Genomic DNA, 21,754 nt, shown 5'->3' with positions numbered 1-21,754 from the left:
CTGCTGCTGCTGCTGCTGCTGTTGATGTTTGCCAACTGTAAGCGATGCCAAATTGATGCCAAGGCAACCGCGCCGCAGCTTATGGAAATGCAAATTTCGAGTAGACAAACAAGTTCATACCATATCAGGCAGAGTCTATAGACATATATATGCATGTATACATATATTGTATTAATAAGTATGTAAACATACAATATACCCTTACAAAATGCTTCATAGAGCGCAAGCTAGAGATTTGATTAGGTCGATTCGATTTATTAGATTTCATTGCAGATTTTCTTTCTTCTGCTTTGGCTTGATTTCATAAAAAACTCATAAAGGAAATCAAGTAATATATTTATTTCTGATTTATATTTAAATTTAATTTACTGCTCATTGAGAAACGAACCCTTAACGAGCCCTCGCAAAGCACCCTTAACAAACTCGAGGATTCGAGCATAAGGCTAGACAAGTTTGATGGATTTGAGCATAATTCGCAGCCCTGTTATGAAGTACTTTATAGATAATAATCTGAGATTAAAAGATAAAATATATTAAAAAAAAAAAATTAAGAGGATTTTTTATTATCTTAGAGTATCTTTCTTTGGCAATCAAATAGCTAAGACAGTGTCGATTGTGAACGATATTATAAATTATTATTATTTTTTATTTTTCTCTTGTTAGTTTTATTAATATATATTTTGCAAATTATATTTTTTTTATATATAATATATTTTTTAGTTTTATTATTATATATAAAAAAATATAGTTTTCAATATATGTATCTGTATTATTATTTTAAAAAGTAGATTTTTATTTGTATAGGCTTTTTTGAATATTTAAAAAAAAGTATACATAAATTATTTATTTTTCTAAATATACAATAACTGACGGTCCCGGAGACTCTAATGCCACCCAGGCGGCTCAGCTCCGGGCCTTCGAGATCCGTCGAGATCGGGTCAAGGCATTGTGGGATGATGCTGAGCAGCAATATAAGGTCTGTGCCAGAGCATTGAGCCAAGGGGCGAGCAGTGGCGAAGTTGAAGCCACGGAGGCCAAATTCGACAACTGCTACACTGTCTACGAGCGGTGTACGACCCGTCTGGGTGTACAGATCGACGCACTTTCCGCATCGAGTACACCGCCCGCTCCTATGTCCGCTCCTTTCGCCACGTCTGAAGGCTGTCGCCTTCCACCCGTTGACATGGAAGTGTTCCACGGCGACTACTTGCGCTGGCCAACATTCCGCGATCTTTTTACTGCGATCTACATAAACAATCCGTGTTTAACTCCGGTGGAAAAGCTGTTCCACCTTAATTCAAAAACAGCAGGCGATGCAAACGCACTAGTCGCAGAGTATCCTCTCACAAACGACGGCTTTGCATCGGCTTGGGTCTCTTTGTGTGATCGGTTTGAGAATAAGCGGCTGTTAGTCAACAGCCAGCTTAAAACTCTTCTCAACCTTTCCAAGATCACCAAGGAGTCAGGCTCGGCTCTCAGAGAGTTGCATAGCACTATGCACAGATGTGTCACGGCAATCGAGCATGCTCAGATATCCACTGAAAGTTGGGATTGCATTCTTGTGTTCCTGTGCACTTCAAATTTCCAGTTATGTCCAACGTCCAAACGTATCTGGCTGCCAACACACGAGGTGTCCTCCTCGGCACGGCGGTGATTAATATATGCCATTTCGGCGCAACTTATCCCGCCCGTGCTTTAGTCGACTCAGGGTCCGAAGCGACTTTCATTTCTGAGCGACTGTTCCGAAAAATCAAGTTGCCATTCAAGTCCGTGCATACTCAGGTCTCCGGCCTGAATCAAGCAGTGACAGCTGAGGCACACAAGGTATGCAACTTTGATATTGGCTCTCCGTTGAAGCCGAGAATGCGAATCAAGGCTTCTGCTCTCGTCGTTCCAAATCTGGCTGGTAACATCCCTTCGTCCCCAGTTCCGCAACTCTTGTTAAACAAACTTCCGAAAATTCAGCTAGCTGACCCCGAGTTCTACAAGAGTGCGGAAATTGATGTCCTGATAGGCGCGGATATCCTTCCGACTATCATTCAGGGAGGTTATCACCCTAATATTTGTGGGCCTCTTATAGGTCTGGAGACTGTTTTCGGTTGGGTACTGACAGGCCCACTTTCACAGATGATACCAGGAACGGTCTCCTCCTTCACAACTCAGGTTTCCGTTTCGGAAGAGGCGAAACTTGAGTCTCCGCCAACCGTATCATCTGACGAAGCTCTTCCATTCCGAGCTCCAAACAGCACCACTCCGAAAGTGAGGGTCGGTTTCAAGGCTCTTCGTCCAGCACTGAATGATATTCTTCATTCAGGCCCATCATTTCAACCCGATCCTCGTCCTCCTTGTGCTGTCAAACTAACCTCCATGTTGTGTCCTAACGAGCAAGTAATTCTACCTCCAACTCATTCGATCTTCCAGATAAAGACGCCGTCATCAGAAAGCAGCAAGCCACGCGGTACCAATTCCTTCCAGTGCCGCGTGTGCCCAGGAGCCCACGGTCTCCGGGATTGCCAGCGTTTTCTGGGCCTTTCAGGGGAGAAGCGGATGCGTGCGGTACTTACACATAAGTACTGTACGAACTGCTTGGCTCACGAGCACTCCGGGCAATCCTGCCGAAGCAAGGGACGTTGCAAAACGTGTGGCCAGAATCACCACACGCTCCTGCATCTCCAGGGATCAGCATGTCTCTCCGCCTCGACTCCTAAACAGGCGGTCACAGCTCCGCTGACGACCTTGATCCGCACAGCAAGAGGTCTCCAGCTTGGACACGACGTCTTAATTTGCAATCCTTGCAAGGGGGGGGGAGTATGTTAATGCCAGATCCCATTAACAAGAATTGCTCCTCCCGCACCACACAATGTTATGTTGTTAACAGCATTCTGTTAATAACATCACCCAGTTCTCCTACTGGTTCGCGGTACTTAGCGCCCGCTGAGTACTTCGTCTCGCGCCTCACTTGTCACTTGCCTCTCCTGGTACTGACATTTCGATACAACTATATATTCACAATACTATACGAGCGACACAGCTCTAATCTACAAATAAAGACGAGGAAACTACAAGCCGGTCTTTTACTTATCGGCGACGCCATCACTCCAACATTTTATTATATATTTTTATATACATTTTTTTTAAAGTATACATTTAAAGCTTGTATTTTTTTAATATTTAAAATTTTTCTTCTTTTTATTTAAAATTTTTAAAACTCTTCTAGTTAGACCTGCGAGCTAGACCTGGTTGCGCAGCTGGTCTTCCGCCGCATTTTGCTCCGTGTGAAGCTCATTCAAATTATCACAGCCCACAGCAATTAACCCCTACAAAAGCAGGGTATGCACGGTTGCAAATGCTACTTCACTTGTCGAATTAAAAAATAAAGAAGAGAAAAAAGCAAGTCAAGTGGCCTTTGCTGCACGCCACGCTCCAAGCTCAGCCCACGCAATGACTCGTTACCGCTAACAACGTCACGGATAGGGTTGACCTTTTTTCGGACAAATATATATAAATGTATATACAAATATATATATAGAGAGAGAGAGATAGGGGGATTTTTTCTGCTTCAGTTTGTGTTTGGGTCGTGTACAAACTTTCTAGCAAAAAAAAAAAAAAAAAAGGTCGCGGCACTAATTGAGTTATTTCTGGCCGACTGTCAAATTAGGTTGCCCAAAAACACCTTGTAAATACTTCTCTGTGTGTGGGTGTGTGGGTGTGTGTGTGTGTGTATCAATGGCATCTGTGTGTAAATAGAAATTTGATTTACGCGCCAGCAGCGAGTTTTAATTTTTGATGTCATTTATTAAACGGGTTTCATTTTCTTTCTCTTCTATGTTGATCTTCAGCAGGCATTAATCATACGCAGCGTTGTCTAGCGACAGGAAACGAGCCAAGACAACGCCACGCATTGAAATGGAAATCGGGCAATGGCAATGCTGTCTGTTCATTTGGCAAACATTTAAATGCGAGACTGGCACAGACAGACGGAGCAAACGTAAATGGAAAATGGAGAGAGCAGGAGCGAAAAAAAAAAGGGAAAATTGCAGAAAATCCCTCGAAGAGACGTTTGAAAATATTTCAAAGCGCACAGCAGGACACAGCAGGATGTCCCGGCAAGCGTCGAGCGCTGAGCATTTTGCAAAATTATGCTTAAATCAAAAATCACAGCCAGGCAGCAGCAGCAGTAGCAGCAGCAGAGAAACTCAAGCCAGCACAACCCCAAGAGAGAGAGAGAGAGAGAGAGAGATAGAGAGAAAAAATACAACAACGGAACGTGGGCCATGCAGAGACTGCGAGGTAAATGCTGCGCATATTTGATGTCCTGCATTAAGTCTTAAGTATTGCTTATTAAAGCAATGAGGACGACGACGAGGAGTCCCTTTTTTTTATGTATTTGTTTTGATTGCACACAAAAAACTATTCGGACTCCTTTCGATGGGACCCAAGCAGTCAGGCCAGGCAGTCAGCCAGTCAGCCATCCAGGCAGTCAGCAATAATGCGTTACTTATTAAGTTAGCCCAGGCTCTCATTTGTTTACAGATTTTACCACACAGCCGCCTGAGAGTGCCTGCCGCTGACAGCAACCCCTGGCAGCAGCAAAAAGGACTATACATATACATATATACATATATATATGTATATATATATATATATAGAAGCTTTCTAAGTAGCTCGACTGCAATTTCAAGTGCCACTGGGGGTTGCTGTTGGTGCTGCTGCTGCTGCTGCTGCTTCCTGGTCGCATGTGTGCTAGCAAAATGTATTTGATTTTGGCTAAAGGAAAAAAAGGAGAAGGAAGGCAGAGCCGGTGAGAGTGAGTGAGCTGCTGGCTGTCTACGCGTAATGTTAAGCAAACAGTCGCGACTTTAAATTTGGCTGCTTTTGGCGTCTGCAACTGCAGCAACACAATGGCCAGCCAAGCGAGGCGGCCAGACAAACAGCCAAAACCATTGGGCCAGGCCCAGGCACAAAGCCTTGAGCAGCAGCTGCTGCTGCTGTGGAGCAGCTGAAGCCGTTTCAGGGTCAGGAAGCAGCAGACAGAGATGCAGACGCTGCTGTTGCCGGAACGCTGAGCAGACAACGAAAGTAAGTTGACTTCCGTTGCCGACGGCTGAAAATGAAAATCGCCATTGCTGCTGCAGCTGCCCCAATCCCCCCCTGTCTCTCTCTCTCCCTCCCTCTGGCTACCTTTTGTTAAATATTGGCCTGTCTGTTTGGCTGACTGCTATTTAGTTTTCCAATATTGGCAACAATTTCGCTATCTCAATGGCAATATAAAAATTCCCCGCCATACGATCTAATATTTCAATGCATTTACCTGTGTCTATACCTATTTAGATATATATATGTATATATATTTATATATGTATGTGTATCTATGGGAAACGTCGCGCTGCATCATCTAATAAATTGCACAACAAATTGCGACCGCACAAAAGTATGCAATGAAATATTTGCACTGCGACAAATGCCAAACCAGCAGATGAAGAGGAAGAGGAAGAGCGAAAGAACAAAGCAAATGGATGGCTTCGAATGTCGAAGTAAAGCATGATAGAAGAGCATCATCTGCTGCTGCTACTGCTACTGCTACTGCTCCTCCTCGCCCTCCTGCTCCTGCTGCTGATTAAACTTCATTCCAGTTGTCAGCAATTAATTAATGAAAGTCAACACAATTAAGCTCCGCTTGGCTTTTGCAGTTCTAGAAATGGCATTCTCTATGCCAAGCAAATGATTTATTTAAATTAGAGAAAATTTAAAAATTCAATTGCAATTTGAAATTTTCTTTTCAGCTGTCATTAAAGCATAAGAATGTGATTCAATAAATTTCGAAATCTTTTTAAAAATTAATACATTTTTCACATCTTGTTTTTCCTAATTTATTTTAAATTTAAAATTTAGTATTTTATTTGGTTGATTATTTTAAATTTTTAAATTATTTTTTTTATTGTTTTAATTATTTATTTTTGTAATTCCTCTCTTTATATTAAAATATTTTGTTGTTAATATTAAATTTTGGTATTTTATTTTTTTTAAATACCTTTTTTTAATTCAATTTATGTTTAAAAAGAAAATTTAATATAAATATAATGTAATAACAATTTTAAAATTTAGAATAAAATTATTAAACAAGATGCTAAAAATTTATTTCATTTTTTTTTTTCAAATTAAAGATTAAAAAATGTAAAATTAAAAAATGCCTTTTAATTTTCTGTTCTTTAATATTTACTATTCGTTTTGCTATATATTTTGCTTTAAAGAAGTATATTTTAAATTATAAAAATATTTAGAAATGAAATGATTCTTAGCCTTCTCAATTAAGTTGCCCAAAATAAGAAACCTATCTGGCCTTCTTGTCTAGAAATTATGAACTCCAAAATATTGTGACTGGAGCTCTATAAATTTGAAAGTTAAGTATAGTTATAGTAAGTGAATTTAAGAGACGGCCTCTTGAGCAAAGATCCTGATTATTTTGTTCGTCTTTCTTCTTCTTCTTATGCTGTGTAAAGTAAAGACTAGAGATCGAAGCAATCAGGCGGATTAAGTCTGTGAAATATGATCTTGCATTAGTAGCAGCTAACATTAAAAGTCCACTGTGCATTGGGCTAATAGTTTGACAAAAGGTGAGCGAGTCTCTCTCTCTCTCTCTGTGTGTGTCCCTCTCACTCTCTCTTTCTCTCTCTCTCTATGTAGTTTGGCAAATTGCACTCGAGACTGAATTATTGTCTGACGCAGCGGCAGCACACAACTAACAACAACAACAACAACAAGAGCGACTGAAAACGTGCTGGGCGACACGGCCAAGGGACATGACAGCAGCTGAGCGCAAATAGGATGGATGAAGTGGGGGAAGAGGAGGATGGAGCGGATGGAGGACTGCGTGTTCTTTGGGGGGGGTCAAAGCGAGTGCCGAAATAAAAGATAAATAGCAGCCACGTAAAATGCTGTTGAATGTTTTAAAAAACCATAAAAACCACAGAGAATTACATTTAATGGCAGCAACAGAGGTGGCCGCAAAACCGCAATGGCAACAACTGCGCCAAAAGCAACAACAACAATAAATACAGACAGCATAGCATTTGCTAGATGGTGACATATGTGACTCTGACTAGTGCCTAGTGCCTAGTGCCTAGTGGCTTGTGCCTTTGCGTTCTGTCTGCGTGTTTAGTTTTTAGTGCGGATCAAAGCAGACTCTGCAGGACAGCCACATGACAAGTGCATATGAGTGTGTGTGTGTGTGTGTGTGTGCGTGTAGGGCAGCCTAATTGAAGCGCGATGTTGACATGTTGTCGATTTGTTGGCCAGCCGCACTATGAATGCATAATTAACTGCCTGGCCACTGCAGTCTGGCAACGTTGCGCTCCAGAGCGAAGTAACTGTGCGAATTACATATTTATAGCTATACACGCATACATGCATATGTAAAAGTGAACTTTGGCAACGTTGCCACAGTAAACTTGGTAACAATGCCATAAGCAATAAACTCGATTTAAAGTTTGCATATTTTTGTATATAGTTTAGATGTGAAACTATGATGGGACTGTGGAGTTACGCATCAGAGCTGAGCAAAATAGGGCAGAAATGAAAGATTTGCATTAAATTAAATAATAAATTTCACATGAAATTTGGCAACAGTGCTGAGTAACATTTGGCAAGAATAAAGTAAGATAAATAATTATAATTGATGTATAATAGATACAATTTAATGGGCTGAACTTTGAAGTGCCCTGAAATTGTATAAGCAATATTTATTTGTGTAAGTAATCCTGCCCCATGAAGTTTGGCAACAGCGTAGGCAGAGGCTAGGTAGTTTTTTTTATAAGAAAACAAAATATATAAAATATTGAAAAATAGTTTCCAATAAACTTTCATCAACCTTACTTAAGCCTCAAATACAATTCGATTAAATGTGTGATTAAGCCCTTTGAAATTTGGCAACAGTGCAGGGATTACTTACATATCTGATTTTATATGCATACGTTTAGCTTTAAAGGCTAAATGGTTATTGGCAGAACTTTAATGAAACCTATATATATGCATTATAGTATACATTTATAATGTATATAGTTTTCATTAAAGTTCTTCCAAGAACCATTTAGCCTTTACAGCAATACGTATACATTATTTTTTTTTTTCATTGAATATATATTCATACAAATCACAAGAACACTAAAAACTATTTATTCAATGATGCTTAACTAACTTATATCAAATTTTAAGGCAATTCAATCCAACTTTATGAATGTTGAGCATTTTACTGAAGTTTGTTAACTGTGCATGAGCTTATCCTTACATTTACTATATGAAAATAAAATATATAAGCAGTTGAAAGAGTTTTCACCAAAGTTTTCCAACTTCAGTTAGCCTTTAATTCGATTAAGTGAAGTTTTGGCAACTATGACTTAGTGTGGTAGTTGAAGAGCCCAAAAAAAAATCTACAGTAGAATCAGGCTATAACGACCCTCAAGGCACGGTCGCTATACCCGGATTATGCCAAAAACCTTATAAGCTTGCTCATATAAGTTTGCCTCGGGACCAGAATTATTGTCGTAATAACTGTACAGACGCTATAGCCAGATTCTACTGTAATTGTAATCTGGACAATGGGCATATATCTATACCGCAACCAAAATCAAATACAATCAACATTTGAAGCCATGTAATAAGCTGCGCATAAAGTCCATGGCCATAAAGCTGGCCAGTGGCAAGACGCAGACAAGCTGTTGGGGTAGCTGTGAAAAGGACACAAGAAACCGGACACAGGACATGGGACATGGGACATGGGACATGGGACATGGGACATGGGACACTCAGGACATGGGACACTTGGCTCTGGCTGTGGCTGTCAAAAAGTCACAGCCATTAGGCGCACGATGCCTGCCTCCTCAGTCTGCAACATGACACCCAGCCGGCGCACCACCGAAGGCAAAGCATCAAACGGAGTGACAAACTTCCTTCCAGCTGGCCAAAGGCGATGGCCCAATGGCCAATGGAGCTGGAGCTCGAAATGAAGAACGCTCTTCTGTTTCTGTTTTTGTTTTTGTTTTTGTTTTTTTCTCGGTCTTTCTATTATTTCTGTTTGGACACACTTCATTAGAGCAGCAGGTTTAAAGCTGCGTCCGAGCATCCGGCCGTGCTGTCCTCTACGCCGTGGCCTGGCCATGTCTGTCTGGCTCTCATATCCGGCTGCTGGCATCAGTAAACATGTTCAAAAAACACATCCAAAAAAGAAGAAAACACGAGAGACTCAAATGGAATGCCAAGAGTCACTCGCTCTCTCTGTCGACTGACATGACAAGCCGAACATAAGAGGGCAGGGCGGTGGGCGTGGCCGTAAGCCGCTGACAAAGCGCCACTAATACCGCTGCAATTAGTACACGTGCACCTGGACATGGCCCGCAGCTGCAGATTAGACTCGAAACTTGTTTATGGACTTTGCCTGCCGGGCTTATCTCTATGCAGCAAACTGGGAGGGGGAGTGGGGAGTGGCGAGGGGGGAGTGGGGTGGGGCATGTGTGGATGTGGCGCGTATAGGGTTGCTGCTGGCCATGGGCAACATGCCTGCAGGGCTGTGGCATAATGAAAGTAATAAAGTTGAGCAGCATAGTAGCCACGCCCATTCCACAGACGCCCATTCCTTGGCCTGCCCTGCGCTTCTAACTCGCCAGCTCGCATCTCTGATGGGCTGGCGGGCGATAAAAACTTTTCACAGGCAGACAGACAGCGTGCGGCTCATGTGTTGCATTTGTTGCTGTTGCTGTTGTTGTTGTTGTTGTTGTTGTTGTTGTTGTTGCTATCATTGTTGCTGTAAAGCTGTCTGTGGTTATGGCAACGCGCAGCAGACACTTTTATCGCCATTGCTCGTTGTTGTTGTTTTTATTGAATATTCATAAATGGCCAAAAATCGCAGAGGAAATTGTTGTCGGCCCGGCTAGGCTAGCTGCCACAGCTGCCACAGCTGCTTCTGCTGCTGCTGCTGCATTTACTGGTCAGCTGAAGCCCATTGAAATCAATATTTTATGCGGCAGTCGAGACAGCAAAGATGCTCCTGCTGGCTATCCTTGCGAGTCCTTTGCCAAATGCAACAGGAAATGCAACACAAATTAAAATGTGAACATGTGTGTCTGGCCAGACAGCCCACACGTTTGTGGTTGCCCAGCTCGCCAGCAAATATATGTACTTGTATTGCAACGAGCACACACACACACACACAGATAGAGTTGGGTATTAATTTGGTCTTTGACTTTGAACTTGGCCAACGGCAAAGAGACAAAAGACTTGGCTGCAATTTATTTCACTTGTGCATCTATCTATCGCATTGCCGCTTACTTTGCGGCGCATGAAAATTGGCAACGCTGCAGAGAAGTTGGGCAACAGGGCAGTGCTTGAAATACTTGAAAATTTACATATTACAACTGCAATTAATTCTCAACATAAATCTGCGCTTATCACAAAATAAACAAACTGTCATTATTTTGACTATAAATAAACTCAAAGTAGACCGAAAAATAGCCAAAACGCATTTTTCGCAGACAACTTAGTATGCTCTATTGACTCTGTCCCTCAATCCTGTTGACCAATAAGTCAAAGAAATTTGGCTTTAAGAAAAAAAAAAAAAAAACAAATGCTTGGCTATAATTATTGTCTATATGAATTACATTCTATATATTATATGTAGGAAATTTGGCAACGTTGCAAACACAAGTCTGGCTTAGTAAAGCTCTATAGGCGAGTGCATACTTTAGTATCCGATGCAAAGCTTGAAGAGTCTAAGAAGTTTGGCAACAATGCTTGCACGCATCTGAAGCTGCCGGTTAGTAAGTGTGGCAACAAGAAGAAGTTTGGCAACAATGCATGCAAGAGTCTGCCTGTTTGTAAGTTTGGCAGCAATGTAACTTAAGTGAAGAAATTTGGCAACAATGCTTTTAAGAACAGCGCTCAGAAGTCGTACTAAGCTCAAGGTAGCTATGCAATGCAATGTGTTGCATACTTTGCAGCGTTGCAACTAGCTGAAGCAGCTACAGAAGTTTGGCAACAGCGCCTCAGCCTCCAGCTGCAATATGCTGGCAATCTAACGCATTATTAAGCAATTATAGAGAGCATACCGATGCGCTTAACGCTTGAGTGAGCTGAGAATGTGTGAGTGTGCGTCCATGTGTGTGTATGTGTGTGTGTGTGTGTGGGTGGATGTGGATCAAACTGGCATATCAAATTAACTAGTAAATTGACTTGTCAAAAAGAGTTTTGTGTTGAGTGTATGACTGAGTGTGTGCGTGTGTGTGTGTGTGTGTTTGCATGTGTGTGTGTGTGTGAATGTGTTAGTGTATAAATACAGGGAAAAGTGCTTCATTATTCATATTAGGCGGCGCCTTTCCTGTAATTTCCTGTCAGACATTAGAATAAAGGCGTCGCTTTTAATAATGACGACGATGACGATGACGACGACGACGACGACTATGATGATGGTAAAAGGATTCGCAGTTATTAATGAAGAATGCCAGAGCTGCCAGAGAAAAGCAGCGAGCAGCGCGCAGCACGCACGAATGCATGTAAATAATGAAGCCATAATGGGCAAGGGTATATGGAGTCTAGAGTATGCATGGAGCATGGGGGGCTGTGCGGGGGGGGCTTGTTTGAGTGTCGAACATGATGTGGAGGGAGGGGGGGAAATCGCTTGAGAGCAGAGGACGTGAACGTGTATTGTAATTTTTATTTCTGTCGAAATGGGCATCATTCGATGCACAGTTTATGGCAGCACCAGCAGCAGGAGCAACAGGAGGAGCAGCAGCCGGAGGAGCAGCAGCGGGGGCAGCATTATGATTATGGCTGTCATGGCAACACGTAGCAAATTATGAATGAATGAGTGCCACATGCACAAAGGGACAAAGGCACAAAAGGACTAAAAGGACTAACAGCACCAACTAGACGACCAAAGGCTGCTGATGGCCCATTGGCAGCTTGCGTAATTGCCACTTACTGTGGCACGAACTGTGTGGCTCTGCCTCTGGGCTGTTGCCGTTGCTCGCTTGTGGAAGCCACAGCAGCAAATGAGGCTAGTGCGACAAATACAAAGCAGGACTCATCAATATGCTCAACAGTTGTTGTTGCCACACACACACACACACACGCACGCAAATCAGTGTTCCCCAGCTATTAAGCAATTTCCAATTATGCAATACCAATTCGAGCTCTATAACGTGAAAGCCAATTTCATTTGCAGATTGTTATGATTCATATATATGTACACAAATATATTTAAATATACATTTGATGCATTTATGAGTGGAATATTAATGCATGTATAATCTATTAACCTGATTATTTGCATATATGGGCAGATATTGTAGCCGGGTTTCTCTTGTTTATGAAATTGAAAGGATATGTACTACCAGATATATTCTGAAATTCTCTCATGGACTATCTCTTTGCATGCGAAAAAGTTCCTTAGATCTGAAAGCTATTGTCCTTAAGTTGGTCTATTGTATCTCTATATTAAGGAGTTTATCTGCTTGTAATAAACTCTTATAATAGTCTGCTCTTTTTTAATAAATTATACACGTCTTTCATGAAATCTCATAATATTCTGTTTCAGTTTCCCTCTCTCTTTCTCCTTCTGTCTATCTCCCCCTCTCTCTCTCTCGTATCCGACTGTCTTTCTGTTTATTGCATTTCTGTGATATAGGGATCGCTCTGTATCTTTCTCTCTCTCCGCCACTATGATTCTGTTTCTATCCTGTCTTTTTTCATTATACCCCTTTTGTCTCTCACATCTCTCTCCCTCTCTGTCTCTATCTTTCTCTCTGCCGTACTATCTCCGTATCCTCCTTTTTTCCTTTCTCACTCTATCTCCCGCTTTCGCGGTTTTATCTTTGCCATTCTTTCTTCTTACTATCTCTCACTCACTCTCTCCTAGTTGCAGCTTTTCTCATTATTTATAAATCTTTTATTTTGCATCTCTGTCTAAATCTATCTACCTCTCACTCTGTCTCTGTCTTTGTGACCCTCTCTCTTTCCCTGCCTCCCTTTTTAGTTCTTATCTCCCTCAGTTTTGCTCTCACTTTGTACTTCTGTTTCTTGTTCTCTATTCTTGTGTGTGTCTCGCCTTTTCTTGTTCTGTACTTTTTCTCCTTTCTCTCCCTCTCCCTCTCTCTCTCTCACTCTTTGTCTCTCTCTTATTCCCTCTTTTTGTCTCATTCTCTCTCTCTATTTTTCTGTTTCTGGTTGTTTGTACCTCTCTCTCTCTCTCTCTCTCTCTCTTTCTATTTTGTTTCTTCCCCTTTACATCTCTCTCTTTCTTCGCCCAGCTCTTAATTAACATAATATTGTGTTCATTTCATCGCACTCACCTGACTGAGCTCATCTCTCGAGCGTCGCGTGCATTTGGGCAGCAGTGCCTGCATATCGTCATCGAAGGCTCCGCCATGGGCCAAGTCGACAACGTCGTCTGCATCCGGTTCCAGGCTGCTGCTGCGACGGCTGTCGCCATTCTTCCCATCCGCTTGGCTGTTGGATATCATTTTGTTGTTGTTGTTGTTGTTATTGCTATTGCTGCTGCTGCTGTTGTTGTTGTTGTTGTTCGAACTGAGATTTGATTGGCCATTTAATTTGTTGCTGTTGTTGCTCGATTGCTGCAGCTGAGATTTTTGTGACTGTTGCGCCGCATTATTGCAGCTGCTGCCATTGCCATTGCCGTTGCTGCTGTTACTGTTGTTGTTGTGGTTGTTGTTGTTGTTGTTGCCATTGTTGCTGCACTTGACCGCAGCCACAACAGCCTCTGTTTTATCGGTTAGTGGCGCAGCCACGCCCACTGCAGCAGCAGCCGACGTCAGCTGCTGTTCATTGGATCTGCAAAGACAAATAGAAGTACGATAAGTAACATGGAATACGTATGTCCAATGGCAATCGCTAGAGATCTATTTAAATTAGCTCCCACTTCATTAGCTCGTTGCAGCTGCCTCTGGCTCCAGCTCAGTCAGCCACTGCCTCAGCAGCAGCTCCATTTGTCAACTCCCAAGGCTCGAGGCTGGGCTGTCAAAAGGTTAATTTGCGACACATTCTTTTTGCCTGCCCTCTTCCATAAACATGTTAGATACAAACACAGACACACACACACACACACACACACATACATACATATTATATATTTATATCTCCATTTTTTTGCCTGCTCCAGCATCTGCAAGGACGCCCACGGTGCGTGTTACAAACTGACGCCCAAAAAGCTGGCAATTTTACGCCATTTTAACAATATATTACTAGACACTGCCAGCAGGCGGCACGTGGGCGGGGCAGGCAAGCAAAAAAAAAAAGCAAGAAAGAAAGAAGAAAACTTGCCGCACAAATGTTATTAATGAATTTGCCACAAGAATCGCAAACAGAATGGAAGTAAAGCAGGCAGCGAAAAGTAAGAAAGAAGAAAAGAAATGACTCTGAAACTTTGGGGCTGGCATGTGCTTCCGCTTCCGCTTCCGCTTGCGCTCTATAATGCCCGCCTCAAGGACGCGCTCAATGACGCAGCGCCTCAGTCCCCCCACCCCCACCCACAACAAAAAAAAAGACGAAGGTCCGTGTGGCTGGCAGCTGACTCTATCGAGCCAAGAAAAAGTTGCAAGCCAATACGGCGTACTCAAGCATTTTTACGCCATATGACAACTTGTCAAACATTCTGACATAATCATGTCAAATTAACACAAACAAGCAACAACAACAGCAGCAACAACAACAGCAGCTAAAACACGCAACGGATAATAAAACACTTAGAGGAATTAGTTCGGGTCGCTGTGAATTTATGCAGAAGCCAAGGACATGCCATAAGACCAAAAAAAAAAAAAAAAAAAAGGAAGAAGCTAACAGAAGGCATGTTAGACTTGGCAATACCCTAGATTATAGAAAGTTTATAGCAAAAAATAATTACAAATGATTCTCCTTTTTCTAACTAAACAGCACAATTTGTAAATCAACACACAGTGCTGATTAGGCATATATAGACACATCATTTTTTTGATGATACATATTCCTAATACTTTAACAAAATTAAATATCAAATATCAAACTTTAGGATATTATTAAAAATATTATTCTGAAATAAAAACTGCTATAAAAGCAACAACTAATTCCCACAATCATAACACACTGCTTTATACGTATGTATATATAAATATCTCTGCATGTATACAGGCATATAAAGTCAGATTTCGTAACAACCAAGCCAAGGTGCCATAGCAAACTGACAAAAGGTACAAGAATTCGAAGCTGAAGCACGCATAAATTGCTAAGCATATTTGAAAAGCCAACAAGCGACGATGCAAGGCAACAATAGGAAATGCACAAAAACGACAAAATTGCATGACCAAAATATACCCTGCAATTGCATAAAATATAAAATTTGCTAAAATACTTAAACAGAAAATGGAATCAACTTTGGAACTCATACGAAAATCAAAATAAATAAATTTTTTAATTTAACAATAACAAATTAAATATACTTATATTAATAATAGACATACACTTATTAACTTATACTTTATTCAAATTAGTTTTTAAACCAGCTTTTGAATTTTTTTTATTTATTCCCAACTATTTTTTTTTTTAAGATTTATCTTTAATATTTAATGCAAAAAGCGAAATAAAATTAGTAAATCAAAAAGTTTGTGAGGCAAATATATAAAAAAAATCAAAATATATTAAAAAAAAAAGATTTTTAAAAATATTGTTAAGCATAAATATAGAACATGTTTATGGGGTAAACATGCAAAAATAAATCCAAAAGATGTATATGTATGTATACATTTTTAAATAAAATATTGTATAAAAAAATATTAATAATAATAAAATTTTTCTAATATTTTCAGAGCACAAATTAAAATAGTTGACTAAAATATTTATGAGATAAACATATAAAAATAATACCAAAAAAAAGACTTTCCCCTAATATTATTGAAGCATAAATAAAAATAAATAACAAAAATATTTATTAAATAATCGTAAAGAATTATAAAAAAAAAAAATGTTTTTTTTTTATTTAATATTATCGAAGTCCATAATTTAGCAATGCTAATATATATTTACAAAAAAATATATATTTTATTTTTATATAGATTATATTTGCTATATATGTTATAGAGAAGCTGATCTCGAGGGTTTCAAGTATCGGGCTTAATCATGATCGATTTTTCGTATCACAATTATTACAATGCCAGATTGACCCACTTTGAAAACAACAAATTACAGAGCATCTAGTAGCTGAAGGATATGGCGAGCGTGTCGCTCGCGACCCACAACTGTTTGCCAAGTGAAGAATTTATGCAACATATATTTTGTTGTGGCGCCGCATGTAAATTGCCAACGCATGGCAATTAAGATAAAATGTGGCAAAGTGGACGACGACGTCGAATCGTGGCTGGGTGGGTTTGGCGCATCAAGGACGGGGACTAGGGCAATTATGGCCGAGGCCTAGGTCAAGTTATGCAAGAGACTAGCGGATGGCAATTTAGCAGTTTAGGTTATGGTTCTCCAGATATGACGGAAAGAAGACAAGCGATTCGCAAGTCTAGACATTTGGGCACTGCTCAACGAGCAACCACAGAGAGCCCGTCAACCGCCTGATAAATGCGAGAAACAGATGAAATAGATAGACAGCAAAATGAAAACATGAATCAACGTTAAATGCTTAATGTGATTGTCTACAGAAATATGTGGAAATACCCTGTAAGCCATTGGATGGGAATCGATGGGAGTGGAGACCAGCACAGGCAAAAATTTATGATAGACTTTGAAGATTTTTGCAGTTGGCTAGGATTTTTATGATATTTATATAGTTATACATTGGCATATGATATTAGAATATGATTCAGCGCTTCTTATATACTATAGACATGACAAGAATGGAGAACTAATCTTCAGTATACTTAAACATGTTGAGAATTAATATGACATTTCTAAAGTTTCCGCTGAAGTTCTTAAAATATTCAAAGAGATCTATATAAATATTATACAAATGTTACTGGAATAGAATATTTCTATATTTCAATATATATATATATAATATACAGTAAACAAAACCCAAGCGAAAGTTCGCTCAGTAAGCAAACCAAGAAAAGGTTAATAAAGTAGGACAGGGTATTTACTAGTTGTGCGAGCTCAGCAAACACTTAAGAATATTCCCAACTAGAGTATTTTTATAATTTAGAGGTATACAAAGAGAAACCCCAGCTGAAAACAGTTCGAAACTCAAATCAATACAATTAAATGGAAAATGGTTAGGGTACATTCAAGTCGAGCAAGCTCAGCAAACAACAGATCAAAAGGCTCCCTTTATAAATACAGATGGAACTCCATATATATTTCATTTCAATAGAGGGTAACTGCTTAGTCGTGCAGGTTCCAGCAGCACTCTCATTTGTGTATTCACATGCCATCGAAGCTTGGGCGTGCTCTGGCTTAAATGTAAATTCCAGCATTTTCCAAGCCATTCTCAATCAGAGCTGCGCACAAAAATATTTTCCCCGTGGCAAAAAAAAATTTTGTGGCCATCATGAATATTTGTTAGCCCCTCCCCCAACCCTAAAACAAAAGTGCTGAATGCAAATCAAAGCCCAAAACAAGACAAAAACCAAATTCAGGCAGAGCTGCAGAAAAAGCAAATATGGAACAACAATATGCAGACAACGGGTTTAGTGCAGAGAAGTTGAGCGTGTTGCTCCTGGTGTCGATGCAACAGAGACACACAGCTGAAGCCAAACATGTGTGTGTGTGTGTGTTTGTGAGTGGGTGTCGATGGGTGGGTGCATGGTTGGGTCTATGCAAATTAGTTGTGACAGCTTTCAAAAAGGTCAACATAGTTGTCAATGGCAGAGCAGAGAGAGAAAGAGAGGGAGGGAGAGAGAGAGAGAGGGAGGGAGAGAGGGAGGGAGAGAGGGGGCGAATGGGCGACAGTCGAGTGGATGTGAAGTGGATTGCCGTACTAATCCATAGAGTACCTTGCATTGACAATGCTCCAGCGGTCTCTGAGAGAGAGAGGAAGAGAGAGAGAGAGAAAGGGGGAGAGCTAAAGTATTCTGGATGAGTGCGAGCTACAAACGTTTAAAGTTCATAAACAACGCAATATGTATTTGCATATATATACACACATACATACATATACATACATATCTATATATATACATGTATAGAAAAGAACCGTTGCATTTTTGAGCTATGCATGGCTGAGCCACATACGCAGAGATTCCGAGGGTTGCTGAGGGACTTGTCTGTGCCCGTGGGGCAGGCACAAGCCGTAGTCGGAGTCGGAGTTGGAGTTGGAGTTGGAGTTGGAGTCGTAGTCGTCGTTTTTGATATGGTAATGTGGCAATGGCAATGCGTGTATGGAATGTGCCATTATTAGATTTCAAGCTCAGCTCCGACTCCGACAGTCAAGGAGTAAGAGTAACAAAAAGTGGGTTTCCTTGCGGTCTCTCCCGCTCGCTCGCTCGCTGTCTTACTCTCTCACTCTCGCGTCGTCGTCGTCCTCGAGAGTGCTATAAAGTTATAATACTAATTAAGTTGTGTATTATGCATGTGCAGCAAGACGACGACGAAGGCGATGGGATTGCAGCGAGATGCCAAGGAGGCTGGCCGCAGCGGCAGACTGCAAATAGTGCTTAGTTATTTAGGGTTTCGGGTGGGGGGTCTTTGGGTGGGGCAATAAGTTGGCGCTGCTCAAGTTGAGTGAGCAATTGACATCGTTTAGTTCAAGCACGTCAAGGGTATCGAAACAATGCCGTTGCTCGTGCTCGTGCCAGCAAAATGCTCGAAGCCCGATATAACAATAGAAAGAGACAGCTAGCGAAAACAAAGAGAGATGCCACACTGTAGATACGCATGCACATATATAAATTATATATATGTATGTGTATGTGTAGCAGCTGCAAAATGAACCGCAGACAGATTGAACTGATAGCAGCGAGCTTAAGGTGCTGGAAAGTAGGAAGCACTCGGTTAGGGCTCTAATGAGCTGCAGGTAGGAGACAAAGCCGAGAGCTGCGCTAAGAGATAAGACTTGAACAGGGATAGAGAATTAGTAGAGTTAACCGAGCTGACAGTGGAGTCAATTGGATGGGGAGAACAAGGTGGCAACCCTGAGCTAAGGGTATTGTTAGTTTAAAATTATAAACTGGGTGTTGTAATCGGAAGTCATACAAGCTAAAGGCAGAGCTCAGATAGATGATAAATGAAAAACAAAATTAAGATCAAGTTACAGTAGAGTCTCGATGATTTGTACGCCGCTAAATCGAAAATAGCGATAAATCGAAATAACTTCTATCCCATTGAATAAAAAATCGTTCTGGATAATTTTCGATAATTTGATTTTCTGCGCGAATCGATAATAAGCTAATACCTTTGCCATTTCGAATTATCGGGACTCGTCTGTATATAGATTTTGGAGAGCTCAATTTGTTGGGAAATATTTGTATAAGTCGGCGATAAAATTATAAGAAGGAAGCAAATAATCAATGCAGTAGAATCCGGTTAAACCGATGCTGAATGGATTGTCGTTATATCCACATAAACGCTATAAACGGAGTCATTTTAACCGGATTCTACTGTATTTATTTGCTGAATTAACCAGATGTGTTCGGAGAAAGTATTATTATTGGAATAGAACGTTTTATAAACAAAATACTGTCGAGTCTCGATAAATTTTACCCCGATAAATCGAGAATCGTAATAAATCGAAACAAATTCTAACCCCTTGAAAAGAAAATTTGTTCTGGACGATCCCATATAGATTTCTGACATATAAGCAATGAATAAATGTTCAGAAATATATCTGAAATGAATGATTATTGGAATAGAGCGCACCTTATACATATTTATAGCAGTGCTAGAGACAGTGCTGTATAATGCTGTTTGAGTAGAATGTTAATGAACACTAAAATCGAACACGGCTGTGCTGAAGTGGTGGAACACGTGACGAGACAATAAAAGGGCAGCACGTGCAGGGAGAGAGACTAGAGGCAAGCGGAAAAATATGAGCAGAATGACTGAGAAGGACCAAGACCAAGGACCAAGCAATAAATCGCCCATATATATTCGACTAAAATAAGGCCAAACTCATATTATATCAAAGTTTTCATTATATTAAAAGAAAAATCTAGTTTAACAAGAAAAACCAATTAGAGGTCAATTGAGTTGCAGGTTAAATGTGGATGAAATGAAAACAAAATGCACTAAAAACTTTTTCTATTAGCCTTCAGGGATTTGCACACAACAGAGATAGACACAGAGAGAGAGAGAGAGAGAGAGAGAGAGAAAGAGAAATAAGTTAAAGCGCTGTAAAATCCCCAAAAGGCAAATTTCAACAGAGCTGAGGGAAAACTTTATAATGAAACATATCAAATGAATAAAGTGAAGACAAAACGTGCACTAAAAGCAATTGAATAAATTAAAAGTAATAATTGATACAATAATGGAAATTAAAAGCTGTCAAGGGAGCTCTCCTCTGAGTTGACAATGAGATTTCAGAGAGAGAGAGAGAGAGGGAGAGAGAGAAAGAGTATTTCAGTCGCAGTTCTCACCTCGCCTTGCTGTGACCTTTGAACTGTGCCACCTCGGCGTAACGGCGACCCAGCGGCACCTCCTGCGGACTGAGCAGCGCATCACAGTGGGCGGCCGCTCCACTGGCCGCCTGCTCCATGGGCAGACCCATGCCCTTGAGCAGCTGGGCGGCAGTGGGCAGCTCATGGTGATTGATGCACTTCAGCTGCTCCTCGCTGCGATTGGCATAGTTGTGGAGCTGTTCGCGCAGCGAGTAATCCACCGAGCTGCTGCAGGACGTCGACTCCGATGTGCTGGAGCAGCCGGGCGAATGCATGGCGGCCAGCTCATCGGCCCCATTGCCATTCTGCAGATCCTGATAGGCGGCATGGGCATCCTCCGAGCTGGTGCTCGAGCTGGAGCTGACGCTCGACTGATTGCTCTGGCTGGTATTGGTGGAGACGCAGCTATCCATGCTGGCTATCGAATTGCGATTGCCGTTCTCTGTGAGCTGCTGCTGCTGCTGATGTTGCAGTTGGAGTTGTTGTTGCTGCTGCAGCTGTTCCTGCCGCTGCTCCTGCTGTTGCACTGCCGCCGCATCGAGCAGATCGTCCACCTGCTGCGGCACTATGATCAATGAGGTACGCTTGCGCAGCGTATCGTCCTTGGCATTCATATTCTGTTTGAGCGTCTTGTCCGACTTGGTATAGACAATCACCTCCACCTTGGACGTGTCCTCCATGGTGTCCATTGAGTTGGTCACGTTGCTCGTTAGCTCCTGCGACATGCTGTAAAGTTTACGTTTAGTACATCGTAATGCTGTGGATAAAACTCTCATATTTGATGCTACCAAAACAACAACAACAACAACAGCAGCAGCAGTTGCTTGCAACATGCCACGCTTGCAGCTCGATTGACAAACGTACACACACACGCACACACAGACACACAGACACGAGACATGTGTCAATCAGTTTTATTGAATTCGATATTTAATACGGCGCACCGCAAAACTCTGCTCGCATTTGCTATCAGCGCCCAGCCACGCCTGGCCACCCTCCCTCCGCCTACCTGCTGCTGTGTGTGGGCTGCAGCCGGGTTTAGGTATCGCGTAACGCATATCGCATATCGCATATCCCACTCGACACTCGCACAGCACTCAATGCATGAATTTTAATTTAACGACCCTGTTTCGAGGCTTTCAAAATGTTATTACTAATAAAAACAGCAGGCCCAAACGCACTGGGAC

General features: G+C 41.2%; 1 protein-coding gene across 14 annotated transcripts in view; it reads right to left on the bottom strand.

The window, feature by feature from the left end:
* The window catches only part of spri (Src homology 2 domain-containing protein sprint), a 143,734-nt gene that overhangs the window by 27,607 nt on the left and 94,373 nt on the right, over positions 1-21,754 (bottom strand). For 12 of the 14 annotated variants that reach the window (XM_089475219.1, XM_089475222.1, XM_089475218.1 and 9 more), the window contains 2 exons: positions 20,547-21,293; positions 13,338-13,836 (listed from right to left, as the gene is read on the bottom strand). In XM_089475219.1, coding sequence (XP_089331345.1) covers positions 13,338-13,836; positions 20,547-21,293 — 1,246 coding nt within the window. The remainder of the gene's footprint in view (positions 1-13,337; positions 13,837-20,546; positions 21,294-21,754) is intronic. The other 2 variants (XM_089475224.1, XM_089475232.1) reach the window with 1 other exon arrangement.

This window comes from Drosophila arizonae, chromosome X (assembly GCF_054131065.1).
Source record: "Drosophila arizonae isolate 15081-1271.41 chromosome X, UAZ_ARI_1.0, whole genome shotgun sequence".
NCBI classification, from domain to species: Eukaryota; Metazoa; Arthropoda; class Insecta; order Diptera; family Drosophilidae; genus Drosophila; species Drosophila arizonae.
Note: the sequence above shows the minus strand (reverse complement) of the source record. Positions and strands in the feature narration are given on the sequence as shown.